This window comes from Sceloporus undulatus, chromosome 2, assembly GCF_019175285.1.
Source record: "Sceloporus undulatus isolate JIND9_A2432 ecotype Alabama chromosome 2, SceUnd_v1.1, whole genome shotgun sequence".
In the NCBI taxonomy this organism is placed as follows: Eukaryota; Metazoa; Chordata; class Lepidosauria; order Squamata; family Phrynosomatidae; genus Sceloporus; species Sceloporus undulatus.
Genome location: NC_056523.1, coordinates 1,639,140 through 1,661,811, shown reverse-complemented (window position 1 = coordinate 1,661,811; position 22,672 = coordinate 1,639,140). Strand labels below are relative to the sequence as shown.

At 44.4% G+C, this 22,672-nt stretch overlaps 2 protein-coding genes across 4 annotated transcripts in view; both read right to left on the bottom strand.

Moving 5' to 3' along the window:
- LOC121923024 (zinc finger protein 721-like) overlaps positions 1-7,753 on the bottom strand; it is a 19,764-nt gene extending 12,011 nt beyond the window's left edge. Inside the window, exons 1-3 of the mRNA XM_042453124.1 lie at positions 7,627-7,753; positions 4,810-4,921; positions 2,320-3,600 (exon numbers count right to left, since the gene is read on the bottom strand). Coding sequence (XP_042309058.1) covers positions 2,320-3,367 — 1,048 coding nt within the window. The 5' untranslated portion in view covers positions 3,368-3,600; positions 4,810-4,921; positions 7,627-7,753. The remainder of the gene's footprint in view (positions 1-2,319; positions 3,601-4,809; positions 4,922-7,626) is intronic.
- A 7,512-nt stretch (positions 7,754-15,265) lies between these two features.
- On the bottom strand, positions 15,266-22,429 carry LOC121923038 (zinc finger protein 165-like). 3 transcript variants are annotated; one of them, XM_042453146.1, is made up of 4 exons: positions 22,409-22,428; positions 19,440-19,986; positions 18,462-18,588; positions 15,266-15,454 (listed from the first exon to the last, which is right to left on the bottom strand). In XM_042453146.1, the coding sequence occupies exons 2-4, from the start codon at positions 19,881-19,883 to the stop codon at positions 15,423-15,425; spliced, it is 603 nt and encodes a 200-aa protein (XP_042309080.1). In that variant the 5' UTR covers positions 19,884-19,986; positions 22,409-22,428; the 3' UTR covers positions 15,266-15,422. The 3 variants fall into 3 exon arrangements, with proteins under 3 accessions (XP_042309080.1, XP_042309078.1, XP_042309079.1); XM_042453144.1 differs by lacking the exon at positions 15,266-15,454 and adding an exon at positions 15,914-16,241 and having other exon boundaries at positions 22,409-22,429; XM_042453145.1 differs by lacking the exon at positions 15,266-15,454 and adding an exon at positions 15,914-16,241 and having other exon boundaries at positions 19,467-19,986; positions 22,409-22,427.
- Between the last annotated feature and the right edge of the window lie 243 nt (positions 22,430-22,672).

Below are 22,672 nucleotides of genomic sequence, written 5' to 3'. Positions count from 1 at the left end.
CCGGCTACTATTCTGTTTATTGGAGGATTTGTTTCTGAATGGCATTTGTTGCACTATAAAATTAAGTGATTAAAAAGAAGCAACTGACATTTGATGTTGGTCTAAGAACAAACAATTGCCATTGAACTGTGACAACAACCCTTGTCATTCCAGTAAGAGGGCTGGGAATAGCCAAACGTTTAATCATATTTTTCAAAACTAGAAGCTAAAATAATTCAATTTAAACCAAGGTATGGGTCTGCAAGGCTTACCTGACCTGCTTGTTTCATTTCATATGTGAATGCCAATTTTGGATTAAATGTTAACTAATGTTTAAAGGCCTCCAAAGAAGAGACTCTACTAGACTCCGAGGGAACTATGTCCTCCATCTATGTCCTTATTTTGGGGCTGGAGGAGCGTCTCTCTCTTTTCATCCACATTCTTTCTGCCTCCGGCACGAAATTTTTTAATCAAGAAGCCATGCTCAGGAAGACATTGACCATTAACTGAGGTATATATACTTTTTCCCTTCTTTAAAACCGACACAGATTAAAACACAGACATAAGGTTATTACTGAAATATAACTACACAACTGACAGTATTAGGAATAATGCAAAACGAGTCCGTTATACATCCGAGGAACAAAAAGAGTCCAACTCTTTGCATATAAAGTCAGTTCGGTATAGCTTGTTGGAAGAAATAACGTTCATCCAGAGAGAATAACAAGGAGGAACTCAGTTGAAATCCTGCTAGAGTGCAGTTTAAGAGCCTGGGGGCAAGCACCAAAAAGGCCCTGTCCCATGTTTCTACTAGACGTGAGACGGTGGAACAGAAAGAAGATCCGAAAACACAGGAAGCACTTTGAACATCGGAGGTGTTGTAACAAGAGCACTGTGTGCTTGTGGTAACTCAATTCGGTCCATACTTTGGCTGTGGATTACCAATACTCAAATGAAATTTCCTGAGTATTTTTAGGCCTGTGATTTCTCAAAAATGGGGCATGCCACACTAAATGTCCATGCGCCTCTTGACATTAATGAGAGTCCGCTACAATGGAAAGTTTAACCCTAGCCATGTCTACAAGGCAACAAAACCCATGCAATATTTCATAGAATCATAGAGTGGGAGGAGACCTCAAGGGCCATCCAGTCCAGCCCCATTCTGCCATGCAGGAACTCACAATCATTGCGGAAGTGACATCTCAAATGTTTACGTTCACGTACACTTTGGTTCAGTCTTTGTTCCTCACTCTGAGCAAGGTCAAAATTCCAGATTAGTCCATTTAGTTGCTTTTGGACCATCGGTGGAGCGACTATTTCAGGGATGGACATTACTTACAATTGTCCCATGCCCGTCATTGAAGTTCATTCATAAGGTTCACTCGTAATATAGAGTCATCGATGCAATCCTTACTTAGAATATACAGTCACAGATGCAATCCTTACTAAAAATATCAGGTAATATTTGAGAGGTAAAATACATTTTAAAAAAGATTTTTCTACCACTGAAATCTGTCTTTTCTTAACAAATCTTCAGAGCCCATAATGAAACCTGCTGGGAGTCATCCTAACATTTTTATGAACAGCTTCTGTTTCTTGAAAGCTCTTATCAATATTTCATACATGATGATATTACTGATTGAGTCCCTCTTATCCAGAAATCCAAAACATATTTAATGGGCAGCTGAGACAGTGACAGCATTGTTTTCTGATAGTTCAAAATACACAATGTTTCATGCACAAAATGATTAAAAATATAATGTATAAAATTGCCTTCAAGCTATGTGTATAAAGTATACATGAAACATAAATGAATTTCGTGTTTAGACTTGGGTCTCATCTCCAAGAGAGTTCATTATAGATTTATATGAAAATAGTTCAAAATCTGGAAAAACATTTTTTAAAATATATCTGGTCCCAAGCATTTTGAATAAGGAAGACTCAACCTGTACCACATCCCATATTTTGGATTATGCCCCACTATATGAGTTTGCTGTTGTTTTTGTGTGCCTTCAACTCATTTCTAATTTATGGCAACCCTAAGGTGAACCTATTGTAGGATATATGTGGCAAGATTTCTTCAGAGGTTTGCCAATGCCTTCATATTGTACTATTACTGGAGCAATTTCAATATTCCGTTCATTTATACGGTTTTATGCCATTGTAGCTTCTTTTGGTGCACAGTCCAACTGCTATCAATACCAAAGCACTTTCTACATTGTGTCCACTTTTATGTTGTTTTTTTATGTTATGTATCTTCGTTGACAGAATCTAGATGCTTTTCCCATACGCCGTGACCCGTGTGAATCCGTTCATGTTTTGTACATGCGCCACGACGACTGAAAGTCTTGCCACATTCCACGCATTTGTAAGGTTTCTCCCCGGTGTGAATTCTTTTATGGATAGTACATGCGCCACACTGACTAAAGCTCTTTCCACATTCGGTGCATTTATACGGTTTCTCTCCCGTGTGGGTTCTCCGATGTCTGACGCAGGTCCCGCTATCACTGAAGCTCCTTCCGCAGTCTTCACAGGTATAGGGCTTCTCCCCTGTGTGCCTTCTTTGATGGGACGTGAGAGTCCCGCTCCTGTTGAAGCTCTTTCCGCACTCCACGCACTTGTATGGCTTCTCTCCCGTGTGGGTTCGTTCATGTAAAGCAAGAGAATTGCTGCTAATGAAGGTCTTCCCACATTCCATGCATTTGTAGGGCTTCTCCCCTGTGTGAATTCTTTGATGTTTAGCACATGCACCGCTATCACTGAACATCTTGCCACATACCAAGCATTTATATGGTTTCTCACCTGTGTGGGTTCTTTTATGGGAAGTGAGGTGACTGCTTACACGGAACCGCTTTCCACAATCGGTACATTGATATGGTTTCTCCCCGGTGTGGATTCTTTCATGCAAACTTAGAGCACTGCTTACGGCAAAGCGCTTGCCACATTCTAGGCATTTGTACGGCTTCTCCCCTGTGTGGATCCTCTCATGGATAGTCAGCTTGCTGCCTTCGCTGAAGCACCTTCCACATTCCATACATTTATAGGGCCTTTCCCCCGTGTGGGTTCTCTCGTGTAAAGTAAGAGCGCTGCTCATGGTGAAACCCTTCCCACATTCTATGCATTCGTAAGGTCTCTCCCCCGTGTGGGTTCTCTCATGTAAAATAAGAGCACTGGTGCTGATGAAGCTCTTTCCACATTCCATGCATTTGTAGGGTTTTTCCGCTATCTGTATTTTTTGATGCGGAGCACATGCTGCACCATTTATCTTCCCACATTCCACCCATGTACATGGTTTATCTCCTGCATGGGTTTGTTGGTGTTCGGCACATGCGCCCTGATCATGGAAGCACTTTCCACATTCCATGCATTGGTACAGTTTGTCCTCCATGGGAATATGTCTAAAAGCAATTTACCTCTTAGTATTATCCCACAGATTCTTCTTTTCCTTTGGCTGCCAAGTCCCTATATCAGCCTCATGGGATGCAAAGGATTTCTTTTTTCTTATTGTTGGAATGGATTTCCTTTGGTGTTTTCAGATCCCTTTGGGTTTCAACATTTTCTGTTTCCACAATTTGCTGGCTTGTCTCCTGCCACAGGTTGCTCTACAAAATTTTCCTTTTCCTGGTTGGGAAAGAAAAAAATCAGAATAAAATAAAATCAGAGAAGAAACCCAGCTACCTTTTTATCTCTGTTGTTGCTGTTGTTGTGTGCCTTCAAGACATTTCCAACTTACAGTGACTCTAGGTCATCAAGATTTAAAATAACTTGGGCAAAGTCAGTAACAATATCATGGGGTTTCTTGGCAAGATTTGTTCAGAGGAGGTTTGCCATTCCCTTTTTCTACAAATGCCAAAGGAAGTGCTTTCTCTAGGACTCTCTAAGTCCTCCAGTGTGACTCTATGGTTAACTTCTGGCAGAGTCATATGGGAGGACCTAGAGATTCCTAGGGAGAACATAGAAATTAAATCTGTGAATAACCAAAGGATGGGGGACACTTGGCTGAACGAGAGTACGTGTGAAAGGGTTATGGGAGTCCAAGTAGACCACAAATTGAGCATGAGTCAACAGTGCGATGCGGCAGCTAAAAAGGCCAATTCAATTTCAGGGTGCATCAATAGAAGTATAGTGTCTAGATCCAGGGAAGTAATAGTGCCACTCTATTCTGCCTTGGTCAAGCCTCACCTAGAATATTGTGTCCAGTTCTGGGCACCACAATTTAAAAAGGATGTTGAAAAACTGGAGCGTGTCCAAAGTAAGGCAACTAAAATGGTGAAGGGTCTGGAAACCATGCCCTATAAAGATGGACTTAGGGAGCTGGAGATGTTTAGCCTGGAGAAGAGACGGTTAAGAGGTGATATGATAGCCCTGTTTAAGTATTTGAAGGGATGTCATGTTGAGCAGGGAGCAAGCTTGTTTTCTGCTTCTCCAGAGACTATGTGTTTTTGTTATTTGTGTTTTTTCCCATATTCACGGGGGTCTTGTGCCCCTAACCCCAGGTAATATGGAGGAACAAGTGTATATTATTCTACCATTACAGTTACCACTAGATGAGCATTGATACTGTAGAAATAAGGCAGTTTAACACCACTGTACCTGCCATGGCGTCATCTACAGAACCCTGGAATTTGTAGTTTGATGAGGCACTAGTCCTCTTGGGCAGAGAAGGCTAAAGAGTTTGTAAAAATACAAATCCCAGGATTCCACAGGATGGAGCGACACCACCGAAAATGGTGTCAAACTGCATTATTACTACAGGGTGATGCACCACGGAAAATTAGATAACCCTATTAAAATTATTAGTAGGTGTAACCAGAAAGTAATACACCATACCTTTTTTGTTGGGTCTCTTGACCTCTTGCATCTTGAGAAGGGGACAAATATTTTCAGACCCCAGCTCTTTCCTCTCCACCCCAAAGAATCGAGGATCCTGATTTTGCAGCACCTGCAAGGGAGAAAAAGCCAGGTGAATTGTTAGAGTTATGTTGTTAATTGCACCAAGTTGGATTTGACTTGGAAAGAGGGACTTCTTAAATCCCTGGTCCTGACCTAGGTTTGAAGATGTGTCAACCAGTCCTGATGGGGTTATACTCCCCTGAAAGACTGTGTTTGCAACTTTGGGGTGCTTCTGGATCTGTCATGCCAAATGACCACTCAGATGATGATAATACAGTACTAATAATAAAAACAATGTTACAATTATAATTATAATAATTTATAATAGTTATAATTATATTATAATATTTATTATTTAATAATAAATATTTATTATATTTATTATTAATATTATTAATTCCTTTCCCACCTCAAGGCAGGTACATTGTGTTAAAATACAAAACACAATTTAAAAAAACACACCAACCCACAGCTAAAATACAATACTATAAAATCATTACACTACACACATAAGTGTTCATATACAACTTCATTCTCATGATTTACAATGGAGTGGGTAATAGCATTCCCATAGTTCAAACAACTTTTATCTCAAACAGCTGCTGGACTTGGAGGGAGTGGTACAGTCCTCCCTGTCCTCTATTCCAATTTCTTTTGGAAATCTGGTAAGATATAGGACTCTTTATACAGGACGTGTTGCCTGTATCTGAAACGCTTGGGATTAGAAGTGGTTTAGATTACGGAATTTTTCAGATTTTGGAATGTATTTGCACAGACGTGAGATATTTTGGAGAAGGGACCCAACTCTAAACATGGCATCAAAACCATAGAGTTGGAAGGGATGCCAAGGGCCATCCAATCCGACCCTCTTCTGCATGCAGGAACTCTCAATCAAATCATCCCTAAGGATAGCCACTCAAAGAAGGAGACTCCACCACAATCTCCATTGAAGGAGTGTGTCCCACTGTTGAACAGCTTTTGCTGTCAGGAAGTTCCTCCTAATTTTAAGGTGGAATATCTTTTCCTACAGTTTCAGTCCACTGTTCTGTGTCCTAGGAGTTTATCACACAGGATGGAAGTGTATAAATCCTGTGGATAAACGGGGATTAAATCTGGGAATATCCCGCAAAAGTAGGATTGTGTTTTTTTTTAAATGAATGTTATTTCTTACAAAAAAAAAAAAAAGCAATAAGAAATACAAACAAAACCAAGCTAAAAATACAAATCCTTAAAAACCAACTTCAAAGATTCAAGGTCACATGGGATATAGAAGGACAACATTACATTAAAACAGGGATGGACTCAGAACACAGAGATAACTTCTTGCACCAGTTTGGTCATCAAAAGGGAATCATATTACAAAGGAAGACCCACTTCTGCTCCAATGTTATTGTGGTAAGATATAAGTGGGACCATTGTTCTTCAAAAGGCAGAGGAAGATGCCACCTTCTAGATTGATCAGTGAGTTTTCCCATAAACCAAACATTCCAAAATCGAGACCAACAATCGAAGCAGAATTGTTTTTCGATAACGTCATGCGACAACACCATTATCCCAGACTTAACCTGTGAATTAAAGTGAGTGATTTGGCTGCTTTTGGTCACTTCTTATTTTGGGGAAAATCCTGAAAGTAAAAAGTGGTGCATTTTGGTCACTTTATTCATGGGTTAACTCCAGGAAAATAGTAATGTCCTGGTCGTCTGAAAACAATCCACCTTTTGTGGGATATCCATGGGATTTGGGTGCTTTGCCTCCCATATGATAAACTCCCTAGTCTCTGGAGCAGCAGAAAACAAGCTTGCTCCCTCCTCAATATGACATCCCTTCGAATATTTGAACAGGGCTATCATATCACCTCTTAACCTTCTTTTCTCCAGGCTAAACATCCCCAGCTCCCCAAGTCGTTCCTCGTAGGGCATGGTTTCCAGACCTTTCAACATTTTTGTTACCCTCCTTTGGACACGCTCCAGTTTCTCAATGTCCTTTTTGAATTGTGGTGCCCAGAAATGGACACAATATTCTAGGTGGGGCCTGACCAAAGCAGAATACAGTGGCACTATTACTTCTCTTGATCTAGACACTATACTTCTGTTGATGCAGCCTAAAATAGCATTGGCCTTTTTAGCTGCCGCATCACACTGTTCACTCATGTTCAACTTGTGATCTACTTGGACTCCTAGATCCCTTTCACACGTAGTTTCATTCAGCCAGGTGTCACCCATCCTATATCTGTGCATTTTATTTTCCGCCTTAAGTGCAATACCTTACATGTCTCTGTGTTGAATTTCATTTTGTTAGCTTTGGCCCAGTTTTCTAGTCTATTCAGATCATTTTGAATCTTGATCCTGTCCTCTGGAGTATTAGCTACTCCTTCTAATTTGGTGTCATCTGCAAATTTGATACAGTATTCCTTCACCCAAGTCACTGATAAAGATGTTGAATAGCCCTGGACCCAGGACAGAGCCCTGTGGGACCCCACTGGTCACTTCTCTCCAGGATGAAGAAGAGGAGCCATGGCTGAGCACCCTTCAATAGCATGGCCATTCTAGGGGAGGACAAGGTGGGCTTTGGGGGGGGTTGCAGATGGGGAGGATCTTTTGCTCCCCCATTTCCAGGACCCCCCTCCCCTTGGAACAAACCAGACCCAGTCTTCCCCTTTCTGCCCCCTCGATCCTTCTTCTCCTCCGCCCCCCTTTCCCTTTCCTCCTGGGGGCGCAGTCTCCTTTCTCTCCCCCAACCTTGCCCCCTTTTTACCTTCTAGTCCTCCGGATTCCCCCTCCTTTCTTCTACTCCCTCCAGTTTTCCCCACTTTTGGCCACTCTAGGAAGCTCAAGCAAACTCTATGACTCCTTGGAGGACCTCTTCTTCCTCTGCCCCATTTCTGCCTCTCTAGGAAGCTGAGCTGTCCTCTATGGTATGGAGACTCTCTCCTCCTCACTCCCTCTCCCCTATTTCCGTCCACTCTAGGCAATTGAGCCGAGCTCTATTGCCCCCTTGGAGGACTGAATGGAGAAGGAGATGCTCTCTCTCACCATCTCCTTCTCCCTCTTCTGCATTTCCAGCCCCTCTAGGAAGGGGATTGTTGCTCTCTAATGCTCTTTGGTGGACAGAGGAGAAAAGTCCTCCTTTTCTTTCCTCAAAAGGAAGCCTTATTCATCCAGATGGTCGTCGTCATCATCATCATAATTTCAACCCCAAAATCCTAAAAATTGTGACTCAAGGCAGCTAAGCTGTGGAACTGACTACCAGCAGATGGAGCCAAGTCACACTCCAAGGGATTTTGGGGTGTGCATTTATTTAGTTTATGATAGACATAGAATCATAGAATTGGAAGAGACCCCAAGAAAGGCCATCCAGTCCAACTCCTTCTGCCATGCAGGAACTCTCAATCATCCCCTGTGACAGATGGCCGACCAGTCTCTGTTTGAAGACTTCCAAAGAAGGAGACTCCACCATCCTCCATTCAGGGAGTGTGTTCCACTGTTGAACAGCCCTTACTCTCAGGAAATTCCTCCTAATGTTGAGGTGGAATCCCATTTGCTGGAGCTTCCATCCATTGCTCCTGGTCCTAGTCTCTGGAGCAGCAGAAAACAAGCTTGCTTCCTCCTCAATATGACATCCCTTCAAATATTTAAACAGGGCTGTCATATCCCCCCTTAACCTTCTCTTCTCCAGACTAAACATCCCCAGCTCCCTGAGACGTTCCTCATAGGACATGGTTTCCAGACCCTTCACCATTTGTATAATGTGCATTTCAGTTGACACCATTAAGGTATCCCTGTTTTGTGGATTTGGGATTATACTGCATTTTGGTATATGGTAGGGTTGCCATAAGCCAGGACCGCCAAACCGGGACAAATGTAGGACAAATGTAGGACAACATTTTCAAATGTCGGACATGTTTTTTATAAAAATGGAGGACACGCGAAAAAATTTGATGATTTTTAAAAAATGTTAATCTAAATGCATGTTTCTAAGGCATGATCAAAATGGAGGACATTTTGGCATTATTCCTAGACAAAAAAATAAAAAAATCAAGACAGGGGTGTATATATTTAATAATAAAAATAATGAAACAATAAATAAAAAACAAGACGGGTGTATATATTTAATAATAAAAATAATGTGGGGAAAATAAAAAGCAATAATAAAAATTAATAAAATAAAAACAAGAAATAACAAAAATTAACAAAATAAAAAAATAAGTATTTTATATTTTTTAAAAATAATTTAAAAACCCCAAAAAACCAAGGCAGACCTAATGGCCACTGACTCAGCTTTCCTCCTCCTCCTCCTCTGCCCCAATTCTGCCCTTCAAGGCACCCTTCCTCCGGCTCCTTCCTCCTCCTCCTCCTCCTTGGCCTCCTGTTCAGGCTGGCGCGCGCGCGTGCAGAGGGAAGTGAGGCAGGCGCACATGCTGCCACTGGCCCCTGCTGAGGTCTGAGCGGGGCGTGCCGAGGAGCCCGTCCCCTTTGGCCAGCTGCCCATTGGCTGGCTGGCCAAAGCAGGGGACAAGCTCCTGCTTTAGAGCCCCCTTCGCGCGCGAGCAGGAAAGCCATGGCCCTGGTGTGGGAGGCGTGGTGGCAGCAGTGGCGCTGCTGCCGCCGAGAAGGAGGAAGGCAGAACTGGAGGAGGAGGTGGATTGGCGCTGCCCATGGTCCCACCATTCCAGGAAAAACAGGAGGAGGTGGGTTGGCGCCGCGACCAGCTGCATTAGCGGCAGTGGCAATGGCCGCAGGAGTGGGCCTCAAACCGGGACCAATGCATGGCTGGGGGCCAAACCAGGCCAGGACCGCAAGGGGCCCCCAAAAGTGGGATTTTCCCAGTGGCCACCGGGATATGGCATCCCTATATATGGCCAACATGGCTTATATAATAAATAATATAATAATTTTTTTTTTATATACCGCCCTGTGGCAAACCAATCCGGGCGGTTTACAACATTAAAATAACATACAGCATAAAAACAATATATTTCCCTCCCCCCTTAAAAAGTTATTAAACAACATATCTAATTTAAAACCACAATAACTAGTTAAAATAACAATGATTTAAACAACATAATACCAACCAATAAACCACTGCAACTTCAGTTCTAAGGAAAAGGGGGCTTTGGAGACATTACTGAGGAGGGGGAAATCCTGAGATCCTGAGGCCGGGATATTTCAGTCTGGGAAGGCCTGCCTGAAGAGATCCGTCTTGACAGCCTTTTTGAAGCTGTCCAAAGATGTTAATTGACGGATCTCATCCGGCAGGCCGTTCCAGAGCCTAGGGGCGACAACAGAGAAAGCCCTCCGGGAGGTCGCCGCAAACCTCGGTTTTTGAGGCTGCAACAAGTTTCTCCCAGAGGACTGGAGAGCGCGGGGAGGATTGTATGGGAAGAGGCGGTCTCTGAGATAGCTTGGACCCAAGCCATTTAGGGCTTTAAAGGTAATAACCAACACCTTGTACTGGGCCCAGAAACCAATAGGCAGCCAGTGGAGGGACCTCAGAACCGGGGTGATATGGTCCCTTCTGGATGTTCCTGACACAAGCCTGGCTGCCATGTTTTGAACCAGCTGTAGTTTCCGAACCAGGCACAAGGGTAGCCCCATGTAGAGTGCATTACAGAAGTCAAGGCGTGAGGTTACCAGTGCGTGCACAACCGTCTCGAGATCCCATACTTCCAGAAAAGGGCGCAGCTGGCGTATCAGCCGAAGCTGATAACAGGCACTCCTGACCGTCGCATAAGTTAACCTGATCTATCATCAGGAGCGATGAGTTGAGGAGCACCCCCAGACTGCAAACGCAGTCACTAGAGGAGAGTGTGACCCCATCCAGGACTGGTGGTTGCAACCCAATTCTTGGTTTCGGGGCCGCTACCGTGAGTACCTCCGTCTTGTTCGGATTCAGCTTCAATCTGTTTTTCCTCATCCAGTCCATTACCGCCCGAAGACATGCATTGAGAGAAGAGATGCCATTAGAATTCGAGGCCAACGAACGAGACATGGAGAAATAGATTTGGGTGTCATCAGCGTACTGATAGCGTCCCGTGTTCCAGATAATCTCTCCCAGCAGCTGTTAAATGTAAATAACATGGGAGACAGAATGGGCCCTGAGGGACACCAGATGTCAACTGTCTTTTACGAGCGCAACTGTCTCCCAGCATCACCATCTGGATCTGCCCAGAGAGTAGGATCAGAACCACGCACTCCATAGCTAACTCCCTCAGGCGTTCCAAGGATACCATGGTCTAGTATCAAAGGCCCTGAGATGTCCAAGAGCACCAACAGGTTCACACTTCCCTCGATGCACAGACGGAGGTCATCGACCAAGGCACAACAATGGCAGTCTCAAACTCTTATACCCGCCCTGAAATCGGTTTGAAATAGAATAATAATAAAATAATAATAATAAAGAGAGAGCACTTACCAAGAGGAGGCCCATGGATACCCACTGATCTCTGCTGTGATCTGCCTGTGCAGGGCTCTCTGTTCTGGATCCAGCAGGGCCCACTCCTCCTGGGAGAAAGACACGGCCACCTCCTCAAAAGTCCAATTGGCTCTAAAGACAGAAGAAAAGTGTCTTGCTCACACTGGACATCCAGATGGCTGCCGCTGTGGCAACTAGAACAAAGCAGTCTCACACTACTGATAGGGCTCCAAAGGCAGCTGAGAAGAGACTGATTCTTCTGCAACACAGCAATGAACATTGTAACAAGTCTGACAAACACAGCACCTGAGAAACATGACATTCTACACTTTCAGTAAAAGGAGACTGCCTTAAGGAAAACATTAGGCAAACTGCAGATGGGGGTGGGCAGCTTAAAATTTGGGCATTTCGACATGCCAGGAGGGTGATGCTGGTTCACTTCCAACTGCCATGTTGGCCAACATTCAGCTGGTGTTTTTTGATTGTTTATTTTTCACTTTGGGGGGAGGGTTGTGAAATTTTAGGCCATACCCTCCAACTGTCCCAATTTGGGCAGCCACAATGCAATTAATTCTCTTTTGTGCACATCTTTCAGCAGATTCTAATAGCTGCTGGCATACTCAAGGAGGATTTAGAGTACAGAAGGTGACCTGGGAACAGTGTTTTGAGGGGTTCTGCCTTTATTTTTAACTTTTTTTATTCACTTTTTCCTTAGAGGGGTTGTGGGAACTTTTGCTCAGAGGAAGTGAAACAGAGACCTGTCTCCAGAAGGAGCAAGTAGCCAGGAGCTCTCTAGATAACATAGGCCCAGTTGAGTGAGCTCCTAACATAACTTGGGGGACAAAGGCCAAGCCAAGAGGGATTCTTTATGCTATGTTTAACAGGGGAACCCACAGTCTTGTTTCAGTGCTCCTTAGAAGACTTCCAGTATGGACATGGAGGGACCTGCTGTAGTCACCTGCAAGACTGTGGGAGATTGTCTTCTTGCCTATAGTATGTGGGGAATGTAAACCTGCACTGAGTGAAAGTTGGTAGCCCTTTTTGGAAGAGAAGGTCCAGCAGCTGAAGGACCAGGTATCTGCATCTCAGCATCTTAGGAAGCAAGAGGTTTTCCTGGACAGAACGGCTGGTACAGTCTTGGGAGGGGAACACACAAGAGGACATTGCTGGGGAGGAGTGTCAACATAAACAGTGAGGTAGACAGCTGGTAGGAAATGTCACACACAGAAGTAGGGAATCTATTTACAAGTATACAAATCCAAAGGTTCGAGGCACAGATTGAATAACCAGCCATGCTGCCTTCTTCCTAACTTTTCTATCCTATAAAAGAAAGGACTTGTATGGTTCCAGGTGTCAACTGAATTGGCCAGGAGTGAACAGAATTGGCCAGGTGTCAAGTAAATTGTCCACACCATGTAGTAGATAGCTTACCTGATACTGGTTCTGGTTCACTGCGAAGAGGGAGAAGTGGTCTGAGTCCTTGTTGGTGGATCATTTCAGCTCTGTGGGAGAAGACCAAGGCAAGGGGGAATCCAGTCACATATTGTTTGCTGTTAGAAGTAGCTAGCTTAAAGACTCACTAGGAAAGTAAGACACCCCTCGGTAACAAAGCCTCTGACAACACAAACGTTTTTTACAAAGTGATATTATACCCGCCTTGCCCCCATTACCTCTTTGTCCTCTGCACAGTTAAACTATTTGTAGCAGCATATGCATTGGAAGGATGGTTGAAACCACACAGGGTTTTCAGCATCTGGTTGCACAATGGGTCTGGAGTAAAACAATGCATTAACGCTTCAACCAGAAACAGTGGGGTTCTGCTCTATCTGATCCTACTGAGCTGTGTGTACCTGCCCACAACACACAAAGGGAAACAGCTGATGCTCCGTAGACCCTTGCTGAGCAGGAAGGTGGTCAGGACCATGTTGAAACGGTCTGAGAAAATGACATGGATGTGGCTGACTAGGTGGAGCTGTGTGGTGGAAGTTATATACAGCTCTAGTGGGAGTTATATGTGTCAGCATTTAAACAGTGCATCATTGGAATGTTGATGCAACTGTCAACTGTCAATTCTCAACTGTCACTGAGGAAGAGTAAGACGGTTGGTGTTACTGTCAACTGTCTCAGAGTTTGTTACTAGTGTGGATGGTGGATGGTGTTGATGTATATAGTTTACAGTGGAACTTCTAAAAATAAAGCCTCATCTGAGAGAAGTTTACAGTGTCTCTTTGCTCATTAAGAAAGGGAGAGGTGTTTCTCCAGCTTACAAGCTGCTGACTACAGTCACAAAGGTGAAAAATGGGTGCCAAATGTTGATGTGTTGCTTCACGCACTGCGCAACATCAAAGCACTAACAAGGGTTATGGGCCCAGTGTGTGCCTCAGGATCTGCCTGTGCATCTGAGTGAGTAGCTGTTTTGTGAACAGTTATCCAGAAGAGCAGCTCAAACTGTCTGAGGACCGGAAGGCAAAGAGTTAAGGAGCTGAGCTGCCAGCCATCTTCTTATATTCAGCAGATAGTGAAAGCTGTGGGAGGCTGTCAAGCTGGAGCATTTGTTTGTTTTGTGGCCGGCATGGATTTCATGAAGTTTCCAAAGTTAAATGACTCCAATTACAGCCAATGGGCCGTCTATGCCAAGGCAGTCCTATTAAGAGAAGGACACTGGGATATAAGTGAAGAAAGTTTAACTGTCAAAAATACTGAAGAAGATAGAATAGCCAGAGCTACATTATGTCTCACTCTGGAGCCCAGTCAGTTAGACCATGTAAGGGATAAGGAATCTGCCAAGGAGGTTTGGAATGCACTGAGAGAAGTGCATCAATCTGTCCTGGGCTGAAATTGAATGACTGCAGGAATCATCTGGATTGTTCTGTGTGCAGCAAGATTAAAGCTAAAGGCTTTTCCTGTTGCCAAGAAAAACAAATGCACCACCCAAAGGCCTTTCCAAATGGTGCATGCTGATCTGGCCGGTCCCTTCACTAAATTTGTGGGCAATAGTAGATATCTGATGGTCATTGTCAATAGGCACACCAGATACTCCTATGCTTACACACTGAGGGAAAAGAATCAGGCTGCCGCCACATTCAAGAACTGGGTGGAGATGGTGGAAAGGGAATTTGAGTACAAGGTTGGTACTCTGGTGACAGTTGGGGTGGTAAGCTTTTGTCCCAAAGTTTGAACAATTGGATGAAACAGAAGGACATCCGCCATAACAGCACTAATGCTGCCACTCCGCAGGAAGACGGTTTGGCAGAAAGCAAGATTGGGGTGTTAAAACTGATAAAGGATTGCATGCTGCTTGATCCAGGCACCCCAGAAGGACTTTGGGAGGAGGCAATCCTGGCTGCTTGCCACATCACTAACCGGGTTTGGAATTCTGCTGTGAAACAAACACCCTACTTCATGTTATTTGGGAGGCCACCCAACCTCAGGTACCTAAGGGTGTTTGGGCAGTATGCCAATGTATTGGTTCTCCAAAATTTCAGAAAGAAAGGTGACCCCAAGTGGTGGAGATTGATGTTTGTCAGGGGAGTAGTTACAGGTTTTACCTGGGAAATGGCTGTTGTCCAAAAGTGCAAATTTTGAAAAACACTCTGAGTGGGAGAAGATCCACACGAACCAAGAGGTGTTTGTGAGAATGGGACAACAAGGAGTCAGTACTGGAACTGGAGGGGTAGGAACACCAGAGGTTAATCCAGATAGCTAGCCTAGCACCTCCAGGGAACCCACAGGTACACAGACCTCACCCATCTCTACTAGAAAATTAGTGAAAGTGCCATCCGCAGATGCAGAGGTACAGACAAGTAGTGACAGTGAGGATGATAGGAGGCACTCAGAGGTAATAATCTCCAGGAGGACTCAGAGAGTCAGAAGGCCACCTGATTGTTTTGTGGTGCAGAATGTCAAAGTGTGTACTGTTGTGGCTGATGAGCCAGAGAACTACCAGGAGCTTCTTACCTATCCCAGGGAAGAGCAAGAAAGATAGTTTGAGGCCATGGAGTGTGAGTTGTCATCCTTGGTGAATAGGGAGGTATTTGAAGTGGTAGAAAGATTGTAGGTTGCAAGTGGGTGTTTAAGAGGAAGGAGATGCCAGATGGAACCCACAAGTATAAGGCCAGGTTGGTGGCTAGAAGATTCTCTCAGCAGCGTTTTGACAAGACGTTCTCTCCAACTGCGAAGCCAGAAAGTGTCAGATTAGTGTTGGCATTGGCTGCAAGGAAGTGCCAGATATTTAGACACTTTGAATTTGAGACGGCTTACCTGAACGCATAGCTGGATGATGAAGTGTACATGGAGCAAGCACCAGGGTTTGATGATGCCAAGGAGGGCAAGGTGTACAAGCTCAGAAAAACTCTTTATGGGCTTAAGCAGAGTGCATGCTGTAGGAACCTCTGTATCCACGAGGAGCTGGTGAGACTGGGATACAAGCGCAGGATTGCAGATGCTTGTGTGTACACAAAAGGAGGGGTCACACTTATGATTTACATAGATGACCTGTGTGTGGCTGCTCGGACTGAGCAGGAAGTTAAGCCTGTGCAGGAGGAGTTGGCAAGAAAGTTTGTTTTGAAGGACCTGGGAAACTTCAAGGCCTACCTCGGGATTGAAGTGGAGAGAACACAGGATGGTAAGATCTTAATAATAATAATAATATTTATTTATATACCGCCCTATGGCAAACCAATCTTGTTGAGCCAGACCAAAAAAATTGAGAGGCTGGTGAAGAAATGTGGCTTGGAAAGTGCCAAAGTGGAAAAAAGCCCCATGACTCCTGGCTATGCCAGTGGTGAGTCAGACAAAGACTTTGAATGTCCAGATTTATATAGATCTGTGATAGGCAGTTTGCTTTTTGTTGCCAATAACACCAGGCCAGACATTTCCTTTGCTGTAGGTGTCTTGAGCAGGAAAATCAGCAGTCAAAAGTGGAAGAGTGGACAGCGGTGAAGAGACTGTTGAGATACCTGAAAGGGAGTAAGGAGAGGAAGCTAGTGCTGCAGGGATCTGAGGCACAATTGGGTTGTTTTGTGGACAGTTCTTTTGTCTGAGAGCTGCATGACAGAAAGTCTGTAACTGGCTTGCTGGTCAAGTTTGCAGACAGTCCTGTGGTCTGGAGGAGCAGAAAGCAGAGCTGCGTGGCACTAAGTACCACAGAAGCTGAGTTCGCTGCACTTTCTGAGATGGCAGGAGAAGTGCAATGGGTGAGGCAGTTGCTGGAGGACTTGGGTGAGAAGTGTACAGGCCCAACTGTTGTACATGAGGACTCCCAGTCTCGCATTGCCATGACTGAGGCAAAAAATCTAAAGAACAAGACGAAGTACATAGGGGTGCGGTACCAGAATGTGAGGGAGTTGGTGCAGAATGGTGTTCTGAGTCTGGTCTACATTAGTTCGGAGGACAATGTAGCAGACATCCTCACAAAGGCCCTACAGGTAGACAAACATGAAAGATTGTCAGTACAGTTGGGCATGGCCCCGTGAGTGGAAGCTCAAAGCCCAAGGTACTGCGTATGTTGGAAGATCTGAGCCTGAGGACAGAGGCTGTGAAAGATCTGGGCCAGAGTGTGGAAGCACGGAAAAAGCAGACATCTGTGGAACGTCACACATGAGTAGCTAGCAGGGAAGGTACACACAATGAGGACTACATCAGACATGGGACAAAGGCAAGGACACATGTGACACATCGCATGTCATTTTGGAGGGGATTGTCAGGACCATGTTGAAACAGGTTTGAGAAAATGACATAGATGCGGCTACTAGGTGGAGCTCTTGTGGAGGTTATATACAGCTCTAGTGGCAGTTATATGTGTCAACATTTAAACAGTGCATCATTGGAATGTTGATGCAACTGTCAACTGTAAATTCTCAACTGACACTGAATAAGAGTAAGACGGTTGGGGTTACTGTCAACTGTCTCAGAGTTTGTTACTAGTGTGGATGGTGGATGGTGTCGAGGCATATAGTTTATAGTGGGACTTCTTCTAAAAATAAAGCCTCATCCGAGAGAAGTTTACAGTGTCTCTTCGCTCATTAAGAAGGGGAGAGGTGTTTCTCCAGCTTACAAGCTGCTGACTACGGTCACGAAGGTGGAAAATCTGGTGTCAAACGTTGACATGTTGCCTCACGCGCTGCACAACATCAAAGCGCTAACAGAAGGAACCGCTAAAGAGAAATAAAATGGAAGAGTAGAGAAGCCTGTCTCAACAGCTATCCCTGACACTTAAAAAACAAAACGAAAAACTCAGATGTATGCGTTTGGCCACCAAAATGGAAATAGCAAGAAAAGCTGGGGCTCGCAAAAGAAAAGGCCATTCCTAAATTCATTATGGAAGAAGGCTTCAGATGGGTTCTAGAAGGTTCCAAACATTTTTGTTTATTCATACAAGGCTTCCTGGCCTTATTGTTTCACTTCATAAGTGGATATTGGTAGTTCTTTTTCTGTGGTTCAGGAAATCATCCCTCATCTTCCCATGTGATTTGTGCCTCTCATGCCAAATTTACTGTTAAAGAAGGAATGCTCTGGAACACACTGAGTTTGTTCATTGAGAAACACCTGCATTCTCTAGGAAGTCTTGGCACAAAAGAACACTTCCAGGCTTGGAAAATTCAGAAGGCGCTTGGGTGCAGTAGTTCAACTCTTGGACTGGGAAAATTCAGTTCTAGCATCCCAGGAGCCCTGAAAGACACTGGCAGACCGCTCTCTCTGAGCCTGACCTACCTCACAAAGTGGTTGTTGTACAGGAAAGGATAGGTTGGGGAGTGTGAGGGACTTGAGACCCAAAGAGCAAAGCAAGCTCTGAATAGAAACACACAGGGTACAAGATGTGCCTTTTAAGCCAGAGATGCAGAAAATCAATCTCCACACGTGGAAATGAGCATCACCCAAGCTGACTATGTTTTGCACCAAATGTATGTTTGAATGGACAGTGGGATGCACAGTGGTACTCCAAGCACATCGGTCAAAATATCTAGACACACACACATATTGAAAACTAACACAAAGCATCCAAGATGCTACATCAAAGATGGAGAGGATAACTGTCTGTTTGCAGAGATATTCAGTGAATTTTCGACACATCCCTGGTGTGGAATGGCAGTCTCTGCAGCGAAATGCACAGCTTTAGGTCACCATAAGCTGGAATTTAAGACACACAACAACAAACAACAACAACAAGGCTTCCTTACCTTTCAGGGGGCCTTCTCCATCACACTCCTCCTTCATTGCCCTCCATTGGGGACTCTGCCTGGGATCGAATGGCGCCTTCTCTGCCACAGGGAATTCAAAGTAAACTTCTGACAAGAGGTTTTTGGCCTGAAATAGCAGTCAGGATTAAAGACTTGGATGAGGAAATGGCAAGGACTTGGGAAGAGGTTTGGGCTTGCGTGGGATAAGACTTCCAACCACAACTAAGGCTGTAAAAAGCCCATAGCACATATGTCCAAATTGAAAATGTCATACAAAATAAGAGCTCAAAAAGGTGGGATACAAAATGACACTTGCGCTATTACTTAGTATACATTTATTGCATGTGCTGAAACACAAAAACTTCCATGGAGCCCACAGCAAGAGCATCTGGAGTGCTGGAAAACTCTGCTTTTAACTTATAATGGCAGTCTACTCGTGTATTCGTGTGTGTGTGTGTGTGTGTGTGTGTGTGTGTGTGTGTGTAAGGAAGAACTGAAATAGACGTATGGGGAAACATAGATGAAAACCTATTGCTACTGTATAGATATACCCACCTGTACACTCTGTGGGCACAATACTAATGTTGGTAATTTATGTTGGCTTTGGAATAAAAATAACATGAAAAAACTCAGCAATGGTAAAGAATTTTCACCCTTTCGGTGTGAAATCTGGCAACTTGCTAGAGTGGGTGGAAACCCATTCTGCTCCTAAACACATCATGGGTGCAAGTCAGGTTGTGTGGCAGTGTCAGCAGGGAAACCTGGGAACTTCCTTTGAAAACTTGGCACACACCAGGTTTTAAAACAGAATCACTCTTTTCAGATGCTTCAGGGGCTGAGATTCCATTTCATCAGAAGGCCGATCCTCCGTACACTTCTCCCTCTCAAAGCTTAGTCTGGGAACACCAGATTTCAGCCTTTGCCCCTCAAAGTCATCAGAGACTCAAAAAAGGCAGCCCAGAGCCAAATCCTCCTCACCTTGGCCCCAGGAAGAAATGCTCTCACCTGCTGCTCTTTCTCCTTCTTCTCTGCCTCTGCCCGACTCAGGAGGAAACCCTCTGCCAGGGCCACCGCCTGGGAGCAGGTCTCTGCCCCACATTCCCTGACCCAGTTCCCCATCTCTGGGGGCAAGATGCTCAGGAACTGCTCCAAGATCACCAGGTCCAGGATCTCATTTTTCGTGTGTCGCTCTGGCTTCAGCCACTGACAGCAGAGATGGTGGAGTCGGCTGCAAACCTCTCGTGGTCCCTTTCCCTCTTTGTAGGAGAGCTGTCTGAAGCACTGGCATTGTGTCTCTGGGCTGGCAAGCTCCTCTCTCATGGGCCCCTGGATTATCCTCTCCCAGATCCCCCCTCTGCTCTCAGCACTGAGGTCATTGTGGCCTTTTCTTCCTTCAGGACCAAGTGATTTTGGTTCCTCCATCTATGAATTTTGAAACCAAATGAAGCCACAAAAAAGATCAAAGTGATTCCTCCACCATCCATCTGAGGGCAAAGATGTCCCTAAGATGCTCTGCTGCAACAACCTGCAAAACCAATACATTTTGTTATTACTGATATTGTCAGGTATTTACAGAGTACCATCGATGTACATTATTATCTTGGTACAGGTACCCTAGAGGCACTAGAGGCTGTCTAATCTTGTAAGTACTAATCTGGTTACTACTTGGATGGGAGATCACCAACAAATATCAGGTGCTGTAGGCCCTATTTCAGAGGAAGGAATGAGTAAAACCATCCCTGAGCATTCCTTGCCTAATAAAATCCTGTGAAATTCATGAGGTCACCATAAGTTGACAGAGGAAAGGCAGGTTGAGTTCTTTCACCTGAGAGCAGCATCAATAGCATGAAAAGCATTAATAGAGTGAAAAGCATTTTAATATTATATCCACTGAAAACAAAAACAGTACAGTATGCTATTACCATGCTTAACCTTCAATGTTACATTTTATATGGCATATAATATATAGAACCAGTATGGTGTAGTGGTTTGAGTACTGAACTACAGTCCTGGAAATCAGTGTTAATTCTCTGCTCGGCCACGGAAACCTCCTGGCTGACCATGGGTGAACCACACACTCTCAGCCCTAGTAAACCCAATGATAGGGTTGCTTTAGGGTCACCATAAGTCAGATAAGACTTGAAGGCACAATACATAATATATCATTGTCATATTTATCCTATTATCCTACATTCTACATTCATTAAAATCTTATTACAGTTCCCATTCATTTTGTTGGGTACACTGCCTTGGCAGATGGAGGCTCAGTTTCTGACTGCCAGAGGTAAGAGCCCCCTTGGAGAAACAGAGCCAACGTTTCCACAGGCCAGAACCCTGTTTTCCAGGAACTCCCTTCTTCAGTACCCCTCAGCAGCCATTATTCCCTGGTTGTCTTTCCACATTGAAGCCTCCTTCTTTATTCCGCTTTTCCTTCCCTTTTACATTTCAGTGCCCTCCAATGGATTCATTGTGTCTTAAGCTTCGTCTTCCTTCTTACTATGGGGACGCCCACTAAGAGACCCACTTCAGGCCACATCTGGTGGGGGTCAGCAATGGCATCCCTCTGGATGTCATATTGAAGAAGGAGCAAGTTTGTTTTCTGCTGCTTCAAAGACTAGGACACAAAGCAATTAATTCAAATTACAGGAAAAGAGAGTCCACCTTTACAAAGAACTCCCTGATAGTAAGAACTGTTTCAAAGTGGAATAGACTATCTTGGAAGGTGGTGGGTACTCCATGTTTGGAGGCTTTTGAACCGAGGGTGGACAACCACTTCTTGGGTGTATTTCAGTGGCGTGTGATCTACTCCTTTCAGTTCTGAGCAGATGAGTGGGTTGAGGGAGTGCTGAGTTGGGAGGGTCTTGTCTCTCTCATTCTCTCTCAAACTACACAAATGTAATATTAACTGTTATGGCTCCATGCACAAGGTGCACATACAAGGTGAGTATGGGTATTGATGCCTGTGAGGGAACCCCTCAGTGATGGATCTCATTACTCAAGATATTAAAACATTTACTGGTGAACAGCCATAATAATTTTGGGTCTTCCCACCAAGGAAAACTGTAGCATTAGGGCAAAATCCTGAGATAACTGGTAGCCCAGATTTGTTTAAACAAAGGAGAGGGTTGAAGATAGTTCTTTGATCTTTTAAAAAAGGACAACAGAAAATGCTTCCAAGTTCTGTATAGAGGTTGGAGGGGTTAATGTCATTGTCAATCCATATTTATTTGTCTCAAAATAAGAATAGGTGTACAGCTGCTTAACAATGGCACACCTATAGAGCTTTGTTGCCACATTAACAGCCATAGCTACGTGTACTTTGGAATCCTGGGATGTTTAGTTTTGTGAATAATCTCCCCAGAAAGCTCTTAGTGCCTCCCCAAACTACAAGCCCCAGGATTCTGCAGGACCTGGAGCCATGGCCAAGTGGCACCAAAGAGCTAGGATTGTGGAACATGAAGAAGTGCTTACAGTTCAATACAATTGTAACATTAATAGAAATAATGAGACAGCACTAATACTCAAAATTATAAAGAAGCCTCCTGCTCAACAAACTTTGTTCTTCTTGTTGTTTAAACTCCGCCTAAGTCACTCACTGACAGAAATGGTGAGGATCTTGGTTATGGTCACAGAAACCTGAACCAACAGAAACCAGACACGTTGGTCCATAGTTGGCCCACTAGGCAGTGAACCCAAAGGAGAACTGAAAGCCAAGGGGCAAAGTGGGCGGGTGGCAGGAGCCCAAGGAGACATTCTGGGTGAGGAACCTACAAGGGAGAATTACCACAGCTCTCCTACACAGAGAATGTGCGTGTGGTTTTACTACTCACTCCATGGCTCTCAAACTGAAAAAAAAGGAACTGATAGTTCCTTAATTTTTAAGACATTTTTTGGCAGAATTCATGGCTTTCCCCCTAAAGAAACTGAGGGGTTTATAGCTTTCTTACTTGGTCTTCTTGATATCTGCTTGCAGCTTCAAAGATCAAGAATTCAGGCCTGGCTGTCTGGCAGCTTTCCCCCCTCCACCCCAAAGAATTGAGGTCTGGCAAAGAAATGGGGAGAAATGATGCTGTTTGATGGACTCCTCCTGCCCCAGATTGCAAAGGGAGGGGAACCTGAGTTGGGATATAACTGGGAAATGGGGGCCTGGCACATCCTTTGGGCGGAAGAGACAGAGGATGGGGAAACTTTGGCCTTTCTCCTCATTTGGA